Source organism: Solea solea, chromosome 3 (assembly GCF_958295425.1).
Source record: "Solea solea chromosome 3, fSolSol10.1, whole genome shotgun sequence".
Classification (NCBI taxonomy): Eukaryota; Metazoa; Chordata; class Actinopteri; order Pleuronectiformes; family Soleidae; genus Solea; species Solea solea.
In genome coordinates, this window is record NC_081136.1 from 37096074 (window position 1) to 37116749 (window position 20676).

The 20676-nt window shown below is 42.2% G+C and overlaps 1 protein-coding gene across 7 annotated transcripts; it reads right to left on the reverse strand.

Annotated features, from left to right (window-relative positions):
* Window positions 1-9074: 9074 nt before the first annotated feature.
* On the reverse strand, window positions 9075-17345 carry gata3 (GATA binding protein 3). 7 transcript variants are annotated; one of them, XM_058625609.1, is made up of 6 exons: window positions 17087-17345; window positions 16547-16980; window positions 15549-16016; window positions 13802-13848; window positions 12448-12573; window positions 9075-10331 (listed from the first exon to the last, which is right to left on the reverse strand). In XM_058625609.1, the coding sequence occupies exons 2-6, from the start codon at window positions 16782-16784 to the stop codon at window positions 10041-10043; spliced, it is 1170 nt and encodes a 389-aa protein (XP_058481592.1). In that variant the 5' UTR covers window positions 16785-16980; window positions 17087-17345; the 3' UTR covers window positions 9075-10040. The 7 variants fall into 7 exon arrangements, with proteins under 7 accessions (XP_058481592.1, XP_058481591.1, XP_058481589.1 ...); XM_058625608.1 differs by having other exon boundaries at window positions 9075-10334; XM_058625606.1 differs by lacking the exon at window positions 13802-13848 and adding an exon at window positions 13924-14069.
* Between the last annotated feature and the right edge of the window lie 3331 nt (window positions 17346-20676).

The window sequence follows — 20676 nt, forward strand, 5'->3', positions numbered from 1 at the left end:
ACTCATCTGTTTTCTCAGGTTCAACGACGACATAGTTGAGATTCTGCCACGTGTTTAAAAGCAGCTGTGGAATGACACGGGTTCAGGATCATGAGAGCGAACATTCAGTAAAATCATCAAAGCATGAAGACGTCAAGGAAACAGACGACGTGTGGTTGAACCAGTCTGAGACGCTGTCAGTGAAAACATGACCAGTAAACTCACTCTTTTCCTCTGTGCACTTTGGTGTGGGAGAGTGAGTGCTCTACACACTGTGAGATAAACATGTCAACGTGTTCTGAAGACATCGTGGAGATCACTGAACTCAGTTCAGTGATCTCTCTCTAACTCAGATCAGTGATCTTGCTGACGTGTTGGTTAAACCTGTCTCAGTTCAGTATTCCCTCTCTCTAACTGATCTCAGATCAGTGATCTCTCTCTAACTGTAAACTCAGTTCAGTGATCTCTCCAGTTTTGTTTTCGTCAACGATGACGATGACGAAATTATTTTGTTGACGCCCCTTTTTTTTCATGGTGATAACGAGACGGTGACGAGATGATCTTCTCATGTTTACGACGAGGCGTTTGTAAATGTCAGTGTGTGGTTTGTCAGACGTTCAGAGTGCACAACATTTCTGCTTATTGTGCGCGCAATCTGTCAATCAAAACCTAAAAATGAGTTGGTCCATGTTTCAAGACGATTTACGCTCCTCGCCCTGATGACGCAACGCGGTCGGGGCGCACTGAGGACAGTCCGATCGACAGTTGCGCCGGGGGCAGGTGGGCGGGAGAAGCCGCAGCGAGTGCACATGTCCGCGAGGTCCGAGCGAGGGTTCGCTGTAAACCACCTTCGCCCCGAGCCCTTCCAAGCCAATCTAGAGTCGGTCGCGGCGCACCACCGGCGGAGGATATTTCATGTCAAACTTATGTGTGACACTGTTGTATTATGAAGTCGGCATCAATTCATGAAAAAAAAAGGTTTCTACCCAACAGTAATCTCCAATACTTATTGACCTCAATGGATTTGTTCTATACTAATTTGACTAAACTATTTTTTTTTCTAAACTTTTTGAGTTTTCGTCGACTAAAACTATCACATATAGAAATGACTAAAACGTGACTAAAACCATCACATAGAAATGACTAAAACGTGACTAAAACTATCACATATAGAAATGACTGAAACGTGACTAAAACATCACATAGAAATGACTGAAACGTGACTAAAACTATCACATATAGAAATGACTAAAACGTGACTAAAACTATCACATATAGAAATGACTAAAACGTGACTAAAACCATCACATATAGAAATGACTAAAACGTGACTAAAACTATCACATAGAAATGACTAAAACGTGACTAAAACTATCACATATAGAAATGACTGAAACGTGACTAAAACATCACATAGAAATGACTGAAACGTGACTAAAACTATCACATATAGAAATGACTAAAACGTGACTAAAACTATCACATATAGAAATGACTAAAACGTGACTAAAACTATCACATATAGAAATGACTAAAACGTGACTAAAACTATCACATATAGAAATGACTGAAACGTGACTAAAACATCACATAGAAATGACTAAAATGTGACTAAAACTATCACATATAGAAATGACTAAAACGTGACAAACTATCACATATAGAAATGACTAAAACGTGACAAACTATCACATATAGAAATGACTAAAACGTGACTAAAACCATCACATATAGAAATGACTAAAACGTGACTAAAACTATCACATAGAAATGACTAAAACGTGACTAAAACTATCACATATAGAAATGACTGAAACGTGACTAAAACATCACATAGAAATGACTGAAACGTGACTAAAACTATCACATATAGAAATGACTAAAACGTGACTAAAACTATCACATATAGAAATGACTAAAACGTGACTAAAACTATCACATATAGAAATGACTAAAACGTGACTAAAACTATCACATATAGAAATGACTGAAACGTGACTAAAACATCACATAGAAATGACTAAAATGTGACTAAAACTATCACATATAGAAATGACTAAAACGTGACAAACTATCACATATAGAAATGACTAAAACGTGACAAACTATCACATATAGAAATGACTAAAATGTGACTAAAACTATCACGTATAGAAATGACTAAAACGTGACTAAAACTATCACATATAGAAATGACTAAAACGTGACTAAAACATCACATAGAAATGACTAAAACGTGACAAACTATCACATATAGAAATGACTAAAACGTGACAAACTATCACATATAGAAATGACTAAAATGTGACTAAAACTATCACGTATAGAAATGACTAAAACGTGACTAAAACTATCACATATAGAAATGACTAAAACGTGACTAAAACCTCACATAGAAATGACTAAAACGTGACTAAAACTATCACATATAGAAATGACTAAAACGTGACAAACTATCACATATAGAAATGACTAAAACGTGACAAACTATCACATATAGAAATGACTAAAACGTGACTAAAACTATCACATATAGAAATGACTAAAACGTGACTAAAACATCACATAGAAATGACTAAAACGTGACTAAAACTATCACATATAGAAATGACTAAAACGTGACAAACTATCACATATAGAAATGACTAAAACGTGACAAACTATCACATATAGAAATGACTAAAACAATAAGCGTTTTAGTCCAAAAGACTAAAACTAAGACTTAATCTAGAATGGCTGCCAAAAACAACACTGTATCTCCTAAACTGATCTCAGATCAGTGATCTCTCTCTAACTGTAAACTCAGATCAGTGATCTCTCTCTAACTGAGCTCAGATCAGTGATCTTGCTGACGTGGTGATTAAACCTGTCTCAGCTCAGGTAGAGACTGAAGTATCTGCTTCAGGCGAGAGAACTCAGTGGGAGGTAAAACAATCTGTTCAAGTATTTTTCCATAAATGAATCTGTCAGATGTTTGAATGTTTCAATGTTGCCAGCTGGTGTTTACGTTCCTCTCGTCAGTGGAAACATAATTAATCTCTGAGATTAAAGAGTAATGGTTTTTAATATCGTGACGAGAATCATCTCCAAACCGATCCGGACATGTTGGGGGCGTGGCTGGCGTTGGTGGAAGAGCTTGTGAAGTCATGTGATCAGAGGTTCTGCTGTGGTCCGTCCAGGCCGACATGACCTCAGGACAGACTTCCCTGTGAAAACAGCCGGCGGCTCCGCTCGCTGCCTCCAGTACAAACACTCCCAGGCCCCAGAGGGAGGCGGGGAGGGGCGGGGCCAGAGGCGGGTCAGACACTGTGTCCCTGTGAACACAATGAAAGATCATCACATTTCTAATGTGTGTCTGTGTGTGTGTGTCAGCTGCAGCTGTGAGTTACAATGTTTCACCAACGTTCAAGATGAACGAGTGAAGAGCGTTAATGCTCGTGATGACGCACGCCACACCAAACTTACACATCTCCTCCTCGACGTTAAAGATGAACGAGTGAAGAGCGTTAATGCTCGTGATGACGCACGCCACACCAAACTTACACATCTCCTCCTCGACGTTAAAGATGAACGAGTGAAGAGCGTTAATGCTCGTGATGACGCACGCCACACCAAACTTACACATCTCCTCCTCGACGTTAAAGATGAACGAGTGAAGAGCGTTAATGCTCGTGATGACGCACGCCACACCAAACTTACACATCTCCTCCTCGACGTTAAAGATGAACGAGTGAAGAGCGTTAATGCTCGTGATGACGCACGCCACACCAAACTTACACATCTCCTCCTCGACGTTAAAGATGAACGAGTGAAGAGCGTTAACGCTCGTGATGACGCACGCCACACCAAACTTACACATCTCCTCCTCGACGTTAAAGATGAACGAGTGAAGAGCGTTAATGCTCGTGATGACGCACGCCACACCAAACTTACACATCTCCTCCTCGACGTTAAAGATGAACGAGTGAAGAGCGTTAACGCTCGTGATGACGCACGCCACACCAAACTTACACATCTCCTCCTTGACGTTAAAGATGAACGAGTGAAGAGCGTTAATGCTCGTGATGACGCACGCCACACCAAACTTACACATCTCCTCCTCGACGTTAAAGATGAACGAGTGAAGAGCGTTAATGCTCGTGATGACGCACGCCACACCAAACTTACACATCTCCTCCTCGACGTTAAAGATGAACGAGTGAAGAGCGTTAACGCTCACACACGCACAGCGACGACTCTTATTCCACTTCACAAACCAAACAAAGAAAGTTTCCTGTCGTCATGACGACACTTTTCCAGTCTGCAGCTTTAACTCGTGCATAAATCAAACGTTTCCGTGGTCAAACTAAAGGAGCGCTTGTTAATCCGTCGACGTCTGTGATCAGTTTTGTAAATCCACGTGTGGGAAGTTCCCGGCGTGAGGAAAAAAAAACTCTGATGCAAATCTTCACCTGAAAGTTCAGGCGTGACGAGGACGTCCTGAGAAAGAGGCTCCTCCCACATCACCTGAGCTGCTGATGACCATGACGGTCCTGAGAAAGAGGCTCCTCCCACATCACCTGAGCTGCTGATGACCATGACGGTCCTGAGAAAGAGGCTCCTCCCACATCACCTGAGCTGCTGATGACCATGACGGTCCTGAGAAAGAGGCTCCTCCCACACTGAGCTGATTTCCCTAATAAGGCTTTTGCCGATTGTCCAACTGGAGACAAAGGCTGAGTAAACAGTCCTGAGGCTGTGGACGCTCCACACACACACACACACACACACACACACAGCAGTCCCTTTGTTAACGGTGGATACCGTTGTTGCAGTGAACACATGAATGATCACACTCACTGATTCAGGCTCAGTGTGAATCAAGAATGTTTGAGACAATATTTAACACATAAAGTGTGTTTGTGCGTCTGTGTCCAGCCTGAGACACGGAGACGCCGTCTGTCCTGAAAACATCTGCGTTCACGTCTTTATCTCACGGTTACACCACTCACTCTCCCACACACACACACACACACACTCACTCACTCACTCACTCACTCTCCTACATCAAAGTCCAGAGAGAAAACCAGCGATTTCAGCTGCGGGGACACAGGAGCTGCTGCTCCTCTGCTGCCTCGTGTGGTCACTTTGAGTCACTGAGTTCAGTCTCAATGAAATATTATATAATAAAATCTAAAGTTTGATTATTGTTGAAATACTGTGACCCTCTCACCACGCTGCCCCCTCAGGTTTCAGGTGGTACTGCTTCAAATCTGTTTGGTCAGTTTGTGAAAGTCTGGAGCAGAAATACAGAAAAACCATCAACTAGTGTTTGATGTTAGCATTTGGTTTCAACAACAAATGTGGGTTAGTGGATGGATGAATGGATGAATGGATGATGCATGCTGTCATTAGCTTCATGATGGTGAAAGTGTGCGTCTGTGACAACAAACAGAAGTGTGTTTTATTTCTGTCAAATCATCTGAAAATAGAAAAGATTAAGAGCAAAGTCAACATCTGTCCAAAGATGTCCACAGAGACTGGAGACGTCCACAGAGACTGGAGACGTCCACGTCTCCGTCACTTTATTAGAAGGTGATTAAACTCACGACTTGGCCCAGATATAAACGCACGTTTGCAGGCGATGCCAAGATCATGTCATCAGTGAGCTACAGCTCTGTCTGTCTGTCTCTCTGTCTGTCTGTCTGTCTGTCTGTCTGTCTGTCTGCTGCTCACACAGTTTGACTGAAGAGCAGCAAAAGCTTCGTGCAGCGTTGGGTAAAAACCTCAGTGACAGTTTGTGGAAACAGGCTCATGCAAATGTGCTGAGCTCTGACAGGTGAGCTTCAGTTTGGCCCCGGGGCAGGGAGAGACGGGGGGGAGGCGGGGGAGAGATGGGGGAGACGGCCGTCTTCTGAGGAGCACGTGCTGCAGCAGAACGTGAACTTTGTCTCCTGAGGCCACGCTCGTGGGAAAACTCCTGAAGAGTTTGTGGTTTTTATTCAAAGTTACTTTAAAACGTTGTTAAATATTCAGAAAAATATTTTTCAGGTCAGGAAAGTCCCAAAGTCCCTGAGTCAGAATGTGAAGAACATCAAAGGGTTCTCACTCCTCACTTTGTTTCCTCAAACCTTCTTCAAAGGAAACTGACAACAGAAATGTTCTTGGAAACACAATTTCATAGAAAGTTTCCACAGCTTTTCTTTCAATTCACCATTTTGAGAAATAACACGACTGCTAGACACTTAGCTTAGCTTAGCTTAGCTTAGCTTAGCTTAGCTTATTAACAGAAGGGTGAAGCTACAGTAAACAAACTCTGGTTTGTTTTTAAAGGAGAACAAAATGGCTGCTACTCGTACGACAGCACAGTGTGTTTTTAGTATTTTTAGTATTTTTACTAAATCAGTGGAACGTGTGTTTAAAACTTTTAAATATCAGTTCCAGTGAAATCCTTCATGTCACAACTCTCATGAATTCCCTCTAAAATGTGTCACCTCGTACTCATTGTGTCTCTCTGCTCGTCATCATTCATCCACTCACTCGTTCATTCCCTCACTCTGTCACAGGCTGTTACATACTTTCCCTCTCTCTGACCTCACGCTGCTGAAAACTCTGTTGCAGCAGTTTTTATTTATTTCACACGTTTGTTGCACGAATCAGATCAAAGTCGTTCACGCAGAGAAAGTTTAACTGATGTTTGTGCTGATGTGAAGAAATTCACATCAGCACAAACAAGCTTTTCAATTGTGAAACAAATGTGCTTTCTGAGCGTGTGTGTGTGTGTGCGTGTGTGCGTGTGTGTGTGTGCGTGCGTGCGCGTGTGTGGGATGAAGGTTTAGGCTCGTCGTCGTCCAACACGCCCTGAGGCTCCTCAGTAAAAGAGATAATTATCTTTTATCTGCGATGTTGTGACGGGAGATTATGGTTCAAATTTACGATTGTTAGCGAGACAAAGCGAAGGCTGCTCTTTTCAAAGTGGCGAGGGCGAGCGAGAAGTGAGAGAACTCCCACAATGCCGCAGCAGCTCATCCCTCATGTTTCAGGCTGGAGGTCCTTTAAACAACAACAACAACGACACAGGAGGAGAATGTCAACACTCTCGCTCTCTCATAAATCCTTTAATGCAGTCAGATTATGTCATGAATCATAGCAGATTAGAGATAAACCAGATGATGAGGTGTGAGATTAATGTCAATTTACATCATATAATAATAATAATCATAATCACATAGAGTTGAAGTTTGTAATAAAACTTGATATTTAGTTTATTGATCCACACGTTGTTACGTGTTTGTCTGCTGCATATGTAGCTCCACCCACCGACTGCTTAGCTTAGCTTAGCTTAGCTTAGCAAACAAGCTTTCCCAAAGTGTGTGTGTATCTTTGTATTTGATCAACAGAGAAGTAAAGTTCAGGATAAAGGTAAAGTTCAGTCGTCACAGTCATCACAGTCACAGGCTTCACAGTCATCACAGACGTCACAGTCGTCACAGTTGTCAAAGTCGTCACAGTTGTCACAGTCGTCACAGTGGTCACAGACGTCACAGTCGTCACAGACGTCACAGTCGTCACAGACCTCACAGTCGTCAGTCACAGACGTCACAGTCACAGTCAACGTTGTCACAGTCGTCAAAGTCACAGTCATCACAGACCTCACAGTCGTCACAGTCACAGACGTCACAGTCACAGTCAACGTTGTCACAGTCGTCAAAGTCACAGTCATCACAGACGTCACAGTCACAGACGTCACAGTCACAGACGTCACAGTCACAGACGTCAGTCACAGACGTCAGTCACAGACGTCAGTCACAGACGTCAGTCACAGACGTCACAGCCGTCACAGTCACAGTCGTCACAGGTGTCACAGGTGTCACAGACATCACAGACCTCACAGACGTCACAGTCACAGGCGTCACAGTCACAGACGTCAGTCACAGGCGTCACAGACATCACAGACCTCACAGACGTCACAGCCGTCACAGTTACAGACGTCACAGTCACAGTCGTCACAGACATGACAGACCTCACAGACGTCACAGTCGCTACAGTCACAGTCGTCACAGACCTCACAGACCTCACAGACGTTACAGTCACATTGGTCACAGTCGTCACAGTCACAGACACAGACGTCAGTCACAGACGTCAGTCGTCACAGACATCACAGTCGTTACAGTCACAGTCAGTCTTCACAGTCGTCACAGACGTCACAGTCGTCACAGTCACAGACGTCACAGTCGTCACAGTCACAGGCGTCACAGTCACAGTCGTCACAGTCAAAGTTGTCACAGTCACAGTCGTCACAGTCACAGACGTCAGTCACAGTCGTCAGTCACAGTCGTCACAGTCATGGACGTCACAGTCACAGTCGTCAGTCACAGTCGTCACAGACGTCACAGTCACAGACGTCACAGTCAAAGTTGTCACAGTCACAGTCGTCACAGTCACAGACGTCAGTCACAGTCGTCAGTCACAGTCGTCACAGTCATGGACGTCACAGTCACAGTCGTCAGTCACAGTCGTCACAGACGTCACAGTCACAGTCGTCACAGTCAAAGTTGTCACAGTCACAGTCGTCACAGTCACAGACGTCAGTCACAGTCGTCAGTCACAGTCGTCACAGTCATGGACGTCACAGTCACAGTCGTCAGTCACAGTCGTCACAGACGTCACAGTCACAGACGTCACAGTCACAGACGTTACAGTGACAGTCATCATAGTCACAGTCGTCACAGACGTCACAGTCGTCACAGTCACAGGCGTCACAGACGTCACAGACCTCACAGACGTCAGTCACAGACGTCAGTCACAGTCACAGACGTCACAGTCGTCACAGTCACAGACGTCACAGTCACAGTCCCAGACGTCACAGTCGTCGCAGACGTCACAGTCGTCACAGACCTCACAGTCGTCACAGACCTCACAGTCGTCACAGTCACAGTCGTCACTGTCACAGTCGTCACAGTCACAGACATCACAGACATCACAGACTTCACAGACACAGTCGTCACAGACGTCACAGTCACAGACGTCACAGTCACAGACGTCACAGACGTCGTTTGAAACATTATCATCATCATCGTCAGTAGAAGAAGAAGAAGAAGCTGTGGACCACGTGGTTACCATGTCAACAGAGATTAAACTAGTTTATTATTTTCAAAGAGGAGAAAAAAAGTCATATTTTACACAAGTGATTATTATTAAATTTTTACAACCATTCAGTCTGCATCACATAAGAAATAATTCTACATCTTTGTTTCTTTCGTATTTTTGGTACTCTGATTTATACATACAAATAACAAATACGGGAACTTTTTTTCACAATGCATATAATCTGTGGGCGGGGACAAAGTCTTTCAGCTGTGTGTGTGTGTGCGTGCATGTGTGCATGTGTGTGTGTGTGTGTGTGTGTGTGTGTGTGTGTGTAGCCCGAGACCTAAAGCACATCCAGAAATAAAAACAGAAGCACAACTTCTGTGAAATTAATGCAACACAATTCACGCAGGTAACAAACCCGAGGCCTGCGCTTTCTTTTAAAGTCCCTTCCTCGTCCTCCTGTCTGTCCCAGGTGAACGTCCGTCCGTCCTCCGGCTGTGTCTCGTACCGTCTCTCGGCTCGTTTGCTTCTTTTCTTCTTAATTAAAAAGTCTTCATTAAATGTATTTCATACACTTTGTACAAATATATTCAGAGTCTGCAGCAGAAAAACAAGGAGGAGGGGCGACTGTGTGTGTGAGGGCGGGGTCTCCTGTTACACAGGCGAAGAGAGGCGGGGTTTGGAAATGATGGGCGTGGAAAACGTCTTTGTGACGAGGGGAAAAAATGGCTTTTTGTACACGAATGAATCAGAGAGGAAAACCGGGTGATGAAGATGAGGATGATGATGAGGATGAGGATGAGGAGGAGGAGGAGGATGATGATGAAGATGGAGCTCAGTGAAGTCCAGTCTGAGAAGATTTCACATCACAGAAGTTTTTATAAAAATAAGAGTCTGTCACTTTCACACCACGGTGCAGGTGAGGGGGCGTGAACACAGAGGAACCGAGGGGGCGTGGTGAAGGTGGGGGGGGCGGGGTTTTGGTGGCTTTAACCCATGGCTGTGACCATACTGGAGGGATGGTGCGGTGCGAACGGGAGGCTGGAGGAAGGGTGCATGGGTGTGGGCGTGGTCAGCATGTGGCCGGAGTGCGAGAAGGGCGGGAAGGACGACATGTGGCGGGAAAGCGCCGCCGGGCTGAAGGAGCTGCTCTTGTCCATCAGGCTCTTGGAGAAATCGTCCATGTTGTCCTGGGACTTTTTGCTCTTCTTGGACTTGCTGGACATCTTCCTGTTGCGGGTCTGGATTCCTTCCTTCTTCATGGTCAGAGGTCGGTTGATCTGCTTGCAAAAAAGGAGACGGAGAAGTCGGCACGTCAGTATTTAATCTCGGACGGACAGATTATAATCTCACAGAGACATGAAACCTGAGTGATGTCATCCACGACAAATGAGAAAAACCTGTAACACAACACTGTTTACATACATGACACAGACACGTGTGTGTGTGTCTGTGTGTGTGTGTGTGTGTGTGTGTGCTTGTGAGCTGCTTTTCCACACAGATTCATGCTAAGATGTCCTCCTCTCCTTCCTTCCTCTCCTTCCTACCTCTCCTTCCTCGCCTTCCTCCTTCTCCTCGTCAACCCTCGTGGCCAAAATGGCCCCGCTGTGATATTGTGATATTCCAGGTTTTATCCTGAATGAAGCAGGATGATGGAATTCCGGCTGTGTGCCGTATTATGAGTGGACGAGGATTCCTGATCTTTCTGAGCGAGGGACATGGACCAGGGATTTCCTCTGTCTGTCTGTCTCTCTCTCTCTCCCTCTCTCTCTCTCTCTCCCCCCCCCCCCCCCCCCCTCTCTGACTCTTCAGTGATTGACAGAGGACAGGGATGTCTCCTCCCCTTCCTCTCTGATGTGGTTTCCTTCTCTAAGATGTGGTGAGGTGACTTTCTCTGCTGTTTCCACCCCTGAGGCCACGCCCACTTTAAAGCTTGTCAGGTCTTTGATGCAGAAGGAGTACAATGTAAAATGATATAATATAACGTAAGATAATATAATATAATACAATGTAATGTAATGTAATGTAATTTAAGATAATATAATATAATATAATGTAAGATAATATAATATAATATAATATAATATAATATAATGTAAGATAATATAATGTAATGTAATGTAATGTAAGGTAAGATAATATAATATAATATAATATAATATAATATAATATAATATAATGTAAGATAATATAATATAATGTAATGTAATATAATATAATATAATATAATATAATATAATGTAATGTAAGATAATATAATATAATATAATATAATATAATATAATATAATATAATATAATATAATGTAATACAACACACACACCAGAAGGTCTAAATCTGGATTTTAGCAAAACAAATAGATTTCATAATTACACTGAGGTGGAGTTCAGTTCACATGTTAATATGTAACCAGGAAATCATATTATAATAATAATAATAACAACAAAAATAAAATAATAACAATAATAATAAGATAATTCTTCAGCCTCCTCTGAACGTGTGGTTAGGGTTACGTGTGTTTGAGCTGCTGCGACGATCACACACACACACACACACACCTAACACACACACTTACACATTATTTAAACACATTCATCTTCTGTAGTTATAAAGTTAAAGTTATAAAATCTGTAACTTTGTTTGGGGACCCAAAGAAAATCTTCTGCGACCCTTCTGTGGGTCCAGACCCAGGATTTTAGAACCACTGGTTTAAATATCTGTCCCTCCTGATGTGAGACGTGACGAACCCTCACTTTGACATAGAAAGTGTCACAGCTGAGGACACTGAGGACATGTGAGGACACAGGAAGTGAATCAGAGTGTTGATGGTCACAGTTACACAACTATTATAAAATAAGGAGTAAAAATGTATCAAATTGTGATGAAGCTCCGCCTCTTTTATATTTAAGTACAACAGTTGCAGCTTCTTATAAATCACATTATTGCACTGTTTCTGAGGAGGAAGAGGAGGAGGAGGAGGTCAAGGGTCAAATTATAATATGTGTTGATGATTTAGACAAACTTAAAAAATCTAACTGTTTCTTTTACTTTAAATTAACTTTAGTAGAGTCCACAGACACACACAGACACACACAGACACAGACACACACAGACTCACGTTGTGTAGTTTGAAGTAGAGTCCACAGACACACACACACACACAGACTCATGTTGTGTAGTTTGAAGTAGAGTCCACAGACACACACACACAGACTCATGTTGTGTAGTTTGAAGTAGAGTCCACAGACACACACACACACACACACACAGACACACACAGACTCATGTTGTGTAGTTTGAAGTAGAGTCCACAGACACACACACACACACACACACACACAGACTTACGTTGTGTAGTTTGAAGTAGAGTCCACAGACACACACACACAGACTCACGTTGTGTAGTTTGAAGTAGAGTCCACACGCGTTACACACCGGGTCTCCGTTGGCGTTCCTCCGCCACAGCGTCGTCGTCGTGGTCTGACAGTTTGCACACGACGTTCCCGCGCGTCTCGCTGCCGACTGTCACAACAACACAGAGAAAAAACAACACAACAGGTCACATGACTGAGCCACGCGCGTCTCTTTGACTCATTTTATGATTCATTGTTGCAGCCGCGAATCTTTCACTCGTTCATCCGTGAAACATTTGATTTGATTAAATTAGTATTTTATTTATTTTATTTAGATTCACTGACTTTAAATCAGCGGATTTTTCCTCTTTCACACGAAAAATAGCCTCGCGCGCAAAAAAACGCGCAGAATAAATATTTACACAGAGAGAGAGAGAGGGGAGAGAGAGGGAGAGGGAGAGAGAGAGAGAGGGGGGAGAGAGAGAGAGGGGGGAGAGTGAGAGGGACAGAGAGGGGTGAGAGAGATTGTTAGATTAAATGATTAGAAGAGACTCGGTCTTCGGTCGATTTCTCGACCTCTAAACAAACGACATGAAAAGAAACGAGGAAGAAAGAGAGAAGATGAATGAATGACTGAATGAATGAACCCTTTAAACATTCAGGGTTTTTATTTTAAATAATGAAAAATGAGTAAAAACCATAATAATGATAATAATAATGATAATTAAGGTGTGTCTCACTCACACACACGCGCGCAGTTCACTGCAGTGTCTCTGACGTTGATGTTTTAATCTCTATAAAAGAAGATCTATAGTCACGTGACCGCGGAGGACGCGCTCATGTACACTGTTGACGTCATCACCTCCTAAAATCCTCATCGTTTTAAATTCTTCATTCTGAGAATATTCAATTATTTAATATAAATGTGATAATAATTGACGCACGAGGTCAAACACTGCCCGTGTGTGCGTGTGCGCGTGCGTGTGTTATCTGACATCCGGCAGCTTTTTCCTGGAGAGTCAGGTTTTTTTTCACATTAGAGAAAAAAGAAGAGAAGAAGAGCCGCCATCTTTGTTTCTCTTCTTCTCCTCTGTTCATATTAAAGGAGGGAAACTCCTCCTCATCATACATCATCATCATCATCATCATCAGCTGAGATCAAACTACAGGGATTTTCCCCGCGCGACTCATTCAACAGAGACATTAACGCATGTGACGTCACTGCAGAGACAGAAGCTTCAATCGTTTTTGTTTTTTGTTTGAACAGAAAAGTCTGAGAATCAACGACACTTTCATAATAATAATAATAATAATAATAATAATAAGGTGCAGATGTTTTGATGTTTAAATTTAAATCTTGAATATTTGCTTCTGTGTTAGGATCTGAAAACAGAGACCTGCACTTGTCGAGTCAATTTCCTGCAGCTAATTGGCCTACTTCTTCCTGGAGAGGGAGAAAAAACAGAGAGAGAGACGGAAACGTCATCAGCAGAGAGAGAGGAACGTGGGTGTGACGTACCAGCCGCCGCTTGGGTTTGATGAGAGGACGATTCTGGCCGTTCATCTTATGATAGAGGCCGCAGGCGTTACACAGATAATGACCCGTACCGTCCCGCCGCCACAGAGGAGTGGACGTGGCTCCGCAGTTCACACACTCTCTGCCCTCTATCACACACGCACACAAACACACACACACACACACACACACACACACGTTATACACACACACAGAGAAACAGAGCTCAGTTCAAAACTCCTGCAAAACTACAATCTGTGAAAAACACAGTAAACAACATGTATGATTGTTTTTATCTATATACATTATATATATAAACACACAAACACATACAGGCATCATCATCATTATTATTATTATTATTATTTTAATAATAACAACAACATTATAAAACATTCTGGTGTGTCCCGGTCCATTAAACAAATATAAAGTAGCAAACATCAATGATGTTCAGGTTCGATCAGACACAATGACGTCATATGTCGACTTTATATTATTATAACAACAACAACAATAACAATAACAAAAAAGCATGGGATGTTTTTGATGTGACTGAGATTCTTCTGCTCATTTTGGGCTGAAACTCACTCTCACACACACACACACTCACACTCTCACACACACACACTCACACACACACACACACACACACACACAGACGCTTTGTGCACCGCCGAAATACTTTTTTGCTCTTCTTGATGCAGCCGCACTTCCCCCTCATTTGTGTGTGTGTGTGTGTGTGTGTGTGTGTGTGTTCGCAGCTTTAAACACACACGCGCGCGCAGAGAGAGAGAGCGGGTGACTTTTTCTCAAACAGAAATAACGACTCTCACATCAAAGTCTTTCTTTTTTTCCTCCTCCTTTTTTTCCTCCTCTCTTTCTGAAAAGTGTTTCACACACGCACGCACACACACACACACACACACACACACACACACACACACACACGGGCTTGTGCAGGCCTGTGAGGTTTTGTTTTTTTTAATCTAAATATCTGTGAATATCCGCACGCGCTGATGTTTCTGCTCCTCATTCATAATAAAACACGTGTAAATAGATGATTATTATCTGTCATTAGAATTAAAAAGCTGTGTGTGTGTGTGTGTGTGTGTGTGTGTGTGTGTGTGTGTATAGCAGCATCCGGAGCTTCAGCGCTGGATCAACAGTAACAGTGTCTCGCGCTGGTCTGACACTAATGAGATTAAGTTAAATATATAAACCCGGCGACACAGACACAACGGACTCCAGCCTCCGTCTGTGTGTGTGCGTGTGTGTGTGTGTGTGTGTCTCCCTATAATATTATTAATAAACTGAGAATTTAGCGGGAAATTAACGGTATGGGTTAGTTTTATTTGCTAATTCATTTCATTTAAATACACAGTCGTTGAGGATGAATCAGCTGCTGCTCGTGTGTGTGTGTGTGTGTGTGTGTGTGTGTGTGTGATATAAATAATGTTTTTAATTGTTTTTCAGAGCAGATGAGTTGAAGGCTGCAGATGTGTGTGTGTGTGTGTGTGTGTGTGTGTGATGGTGTTGGATTAAAAAGGTAATGTAATAAAGCTCACGCCTACCTGAACAGGACCTTGTTTTTGGTCTTGTTTTGGTACCATAACTAGAAGAGGACCCACCTATCAGGCTACTTGGTGGGAAGAGGCCTGGCCCGTATTCGGGGACATAAGGTGGGTAAGTGGCGATGGGGTGGTGCGCGGACGAGGACGCCACGCTCCGGCTGTGAGCCGCGGACTCCAGCTTCATGCTCTCCGCCAGGGAAACCTGGTACTTGATGCACTCTTTGTCCTCCTGACGCCCGGAGCCGCCGGGCGTGGACAGACCCGGGTCCGGGGACACGTCTTTGGGAGGAGTGGGGGGGAAGGTGAAGAGGTGCGGACTGGAGTGACCGGCGGACAGTGAGGAGGAGGAGGAGGAGGAGGCCGGCGGGTACACGGACAGGCCCGCGGGGGAGCCGTGGTGCAGCGGGTTCTTGGGGAAGGGACTCAGGTTCCAGGGTGAGGTGCTGTGGTGAGGTCCGATCCCTTTACTTCCCTCCAGCCAGGGAAGAGAACCGTGCAGCAGCGAGGGGCGACACACCTGACTGCCTGAGGAGGATGAAGAGGAGGAGGAAGAAGAAGAAGATGAAGAATCAGCAGCAGACAAGGAAAGAAACCTTTTAACTCAAATATCAACAACAACAATAATAATAAAAGAAACATCCACAGACTCAATCTGACACAAACTATTTACATTAAATAAAATCTTTACGTTAAATCATTTAAATCAGATTTACATGATCACACTTTTACGCACGAATTTACCAAAGAAACTTTAAATTTAAACACAAATTTAACTGTAGTTTCATTTAAAATACAAATTTTCTTCATCGAAAAAAAATCTAAAAGCTTTTGTTTTTGTTTGTCACGAAATGAAAAAAAAATCATCTGACATTTAAAGAAAACATGTTTTACTTTTGTTCTTTTATTTTGTTTTGTTTTTGTGGAATATAAAATAATAATAATTATTATAATAATATAAAATACAATGTGCAAATCTCTGTTTTAACGCACAGACATTTTAAATAAGATGATAAAACAATAATAATAATAATAATAATAATGAAGATAAAACTCACTGTGAGGAGGAGGCGGGTACCTCTGCACCGCGCGCACAGAGTTTCCATAATAAGGAGAGACGTGGTTTCCTTGTCCATCGATATTAAACAGTACATCCACATCGTCCGCCAGCTGATACTGAGACGGATCCATGTACGAGTGACCGAGGCCCGGGTGATGAGAGCCGGGATGCTGCTCGTTCAACACCGCGGGATGATGACTCATCCACCGGGGCTGGTCCGCGCTTACTTCCATCATTTAAACACAGCTTTGGATTTTCACACACAATTCTTTTTTCTCTTCTTCTTCTTTTTCTTCTTCTTCTTCTTCTTCTTCTTGTTTTTCAGTGGACTGAGTTCACGCGCTCAAGTAACGCGGTAAAAGTCACGGGAGCAGAAACAACCATCGGTGCAAATCCGTTAAATCCACAGGTTCCGCGCGCGACTCTTTTCACCTGGAGACACAGAAGAAGAAGAAGAGTTTTACTCTTTTCATCATCATCATCATCATCATGTACATTCACACACACACACACACACACAGTTTAAGATGAAACGTACCCAACATTACAAATGTAACAAAGCTGTCACTGAAAATACGTCCAAAATGGAATCCAGTCTCGCGCACAGTTTCCTCCACAACTTCTTCTTCCGTCAGTGTGAAACTGTGTGTGTGTGTGTGTGTGAGAGAGATAGAAGGAGAGAGTGTGTGTCTAAACGTGTGTGTGTGTGTGTGCGTGTGTGTGTGTGTGTGTGTAAAAGTGTGTGAGCAGCGACTCAACAAGTAGAAAAGGTTTGTTTCTGACCAACAACCAACAAGTCACTGATCAAATCTGAGTCCTTGCGCAGTGGTAGCTCCCTCTCTCTCTCTCTCTCTCTCTCTCTCTCTCTCTCTCTCTCTCTCTCTCTCTCGCGTTCTGTGTGTGTGTGTGTATGTACCTTGCTCTACCCCCCCCTCTCTCTCTCTCTCTCTTTTTTTTTTTTTTTTTACAGTGAAGGCATTCTTTCAGGATGGCGCCAGCAGCTCAATGTTCGCAGACAGCTGCGGCGCGACGCAACTTAAGGAGGGTCCGTGAGTGTCATCAGCGAGGGGGCGGGGCCTGTTCACTCATTCACTCTAACGTCTCAGTCAAGGACTTCACTGAACGTGAAAATGACTTTATATTTTATTTTATTTGAGGCCTTTTCCTGTAATCTTTCATTCAATTTAAATTAAAAACGATCTTTTTGATTTAAGAATCATCAAAAGTTAAAACGGGAACAAAGAAACGACAGGAAAACAATAACAATAATAATAATATTAAAAGATTAGAATAAAAACAGTCATTAATAATAATAAGTTAAAAAAATCTAAAACGTGAATAAACTAAATTAAAAATGATTGAGTCATGTGGAAAAACTTATTATAAAAGATTATTATAAGAAGAATAAATGATAAAGATTATTATAAGAAGAATAAATGATAAAGATTATTATAAGAAGAATAAATGATAAAGATTATTATAAGAAGAATAAATGATAAAGATTATTATAAGAAGAGTAAATGATAAAGATTATTATAAGAATAATAAATGATAAAGATTATTATAAGAAGAATAAATGATAAAGAGCTGCAGAATGTGAGTCTGTTGATCTCGTGAAGGCTTCTCGACTCTCAGTCTGCTAACATTGTGACAGTGCGCCCCCTGGCGGTCACACACACTAACAGTCAGAGATGAGTGAGATGAACTCACGAGTCAGAGGAAGTAGAACTCGTCATAATATTATGGTCTGTCAGTCAGTTTCCCTCCACTCATAATTTATTAAACTTGTGCAATAAATGCAACACGAGCCAAAGATCAATGAATTCAACAGTTAAAGGTCAATATTCTTCCTCTGGTTATGATACTGTGTGTGGGGGGGGTGACGTCACCGTGCAGTCAGGAAATAAACCCTCTCAGCAGCAGCGGGAGCGCGCGTGCTCGTCACCGTTAGGTGATTTAATTCACTGAGAAAAAAATCAACGAAGTGAAGATATTGATGAATCTATAATCTATAATCTATAATCTGTAATCTGTAATCTATCATCACCGGTGTTAGATGCTGTAAATGTGGTTTTCTCCTACAACAGCTGGACCGTGTGTGTGCGTGTGTGTGTGTGTGTGTGTGTCACTGCAGCAGCTTCAGCTCTGATTTAAATCTGTTTGTGTGTTTTTGTTGTGACAGATTTGACAGATTATATTTAATCTCTGCATCATTTTACACTAATAACACTGAGACTGCGCGGGAAAATACAATCATGTGTTGTAACATACTGTGTGTGTGTGTGTGTGTGTGTGTGTGTGTGCGTGCGTGCGTGTGTGTGTGTAAAACATTTACAGTCAAACTTTTATGAAACATATGATAATTCGTGTTTTGCTGTTATAATTTCTGTAGATAATATTTACCGTCCTATGAATTAAATATAAACACACGCTTACACTGTAGCCGTTAACCCGTGGCGGTATAGATTATTATTATGATTATGTTATTATTATCATGATTTTTTATTATTGTTATTATTATTGTTATTATTATTATTGTTACATAACATAACCGTGTCATTATTTTAACAACTGTAATTGCTGTATACATTTAAAATGTGTCGATATAACAAAGATAATTCAACGTCCTGAACGATAAACATTAATAATAATGTGAATGTGAAAAATCAAATAAGCAGTTATAACGAAACACACACACATTCATCTGTGGATGTTACACGCGTGAGTCATTTGTTACTTTTCTGTCTTTTCAAGAAAAGACGAGACAGAATAATCAGATTAGTGTGTGTGTGTGTGTGTGTGTGTGTGTGTGAGCGTGAGAGAGATTCTTAGAACAAAAACAGCTCAAACTTCTCTGATGATTCACAAACAGAAACTGCGCGAGGAACAAATAAATCAGCACTTTCTTCCTCGACGGTTTGAAACTCAAAACTGTTCTTTTTTTAAAAAAGAACAGTTTTTTTCTGTCAATGTTTTCGAATGAAAATAATAAATAATAATGATTGAAAATAAAATAAAAGTGACTCTGATTTCACATTTAAATGAAAGAACAAATGGATTTTAACCAGAAACAGAGACGTTTCATATTCTTACATATTCTTAAATATTAACATAATATGACCTAATATTGTAACCGTGTCGATCATTTAAATGAACAAATAAACAGAAGAGAGAATTGTTACCTGCTGTGCTCGCGCTTCAGGCCGCAGCTGCGCTTTAATTATCCAACATTTGTGTTTTTAAAAAATCAGTTCAATAAAAATCATCATAACTCGATTATTACAATAAAAATATAACAATAAAAAATAACTGCTTATAAAAATGTAGAAATAAAGGAGCCGCTGCTTCAGAGAGAGAGAGAGGAGTCAGTGAAGAGGAGGAGGAGGATGCTCTTCACCTCTCTCTCTCTCACTCTCTCTCTCTCTCTCTCTGTGTGTGTGTGTGTGTGTGTGTGTGTGTGTGTGTGTGTGAGGACACATGGAGCAGAGCAAAGATGGAGGACACAGTAACTCAGTGACGGAGGTGAAGAAAGAGGAAAGTGAAAATGAGCCGCGGGTGAAAAAGAATCAGATCAATTTCACGGAGCAGAGAAAAAGATGATGAGGAAGATGAAGATGAAGAAGAAGATGATGATGAAGGTAATAAACTGCTGCTTAAAAACCTCATCATCTACTTTTAGTCTGAAGAAGATTTTTCTTTTTTTAAATGAATTTAACGATTTAAAGACACACACACACACGCGCGCGCGGAACACATGCACGCGCTGATCACTCACACACGCGGTGTTCGCGTCTAACAGACGGAGTCGTGCACGCGCTTCAGCTTGATCAGTGTCTATAGAAAACTAAAAACAATGTAAACATTTACTGACCTTCAGCCGCAGACACCGCACACACACACAGCAACAGACAGAGCAGCCGCGAGGACTGAGACACACACACACACACACACACACACACAGAGAGAGAGAGAGAGAGCGACACAGAGGGAGAGAGAGAGAGAGAGAGTCGAGGAAGGTAAAAAAAAGAAGAAAAAAACGCGCGCGCTGCTGCTGACGATGATGATGCTCGCGCCCTCAGTCACGGAGTCTCATCATGATTATAATGGGCACGCGCGCGCGCACACACA

Coding starts and splice junctions, on each gene's coding strand:
- gata3 (XM_058625603.1), bottom strand. CDS start 16,784: ATGATGGAAGTAAGCGCGGACCAGCCCCGGTGGATGAGTCATCATCCC. Junction 16,017..16,546: donor GTACCCGCCTCCTCCTCACA/GTGAGTTTTATC, acceptor CATCCTCCTCAG/GCAGTCAGGTGTGTCGCCCC. Junction 14,070..15,491: donor AAAAACAAGGTCCTGTTCAG/GTAGGCGTGAGC, acceptor CGTGTGTGATAG/AGGGCAGAGAGTGTGTGAAC.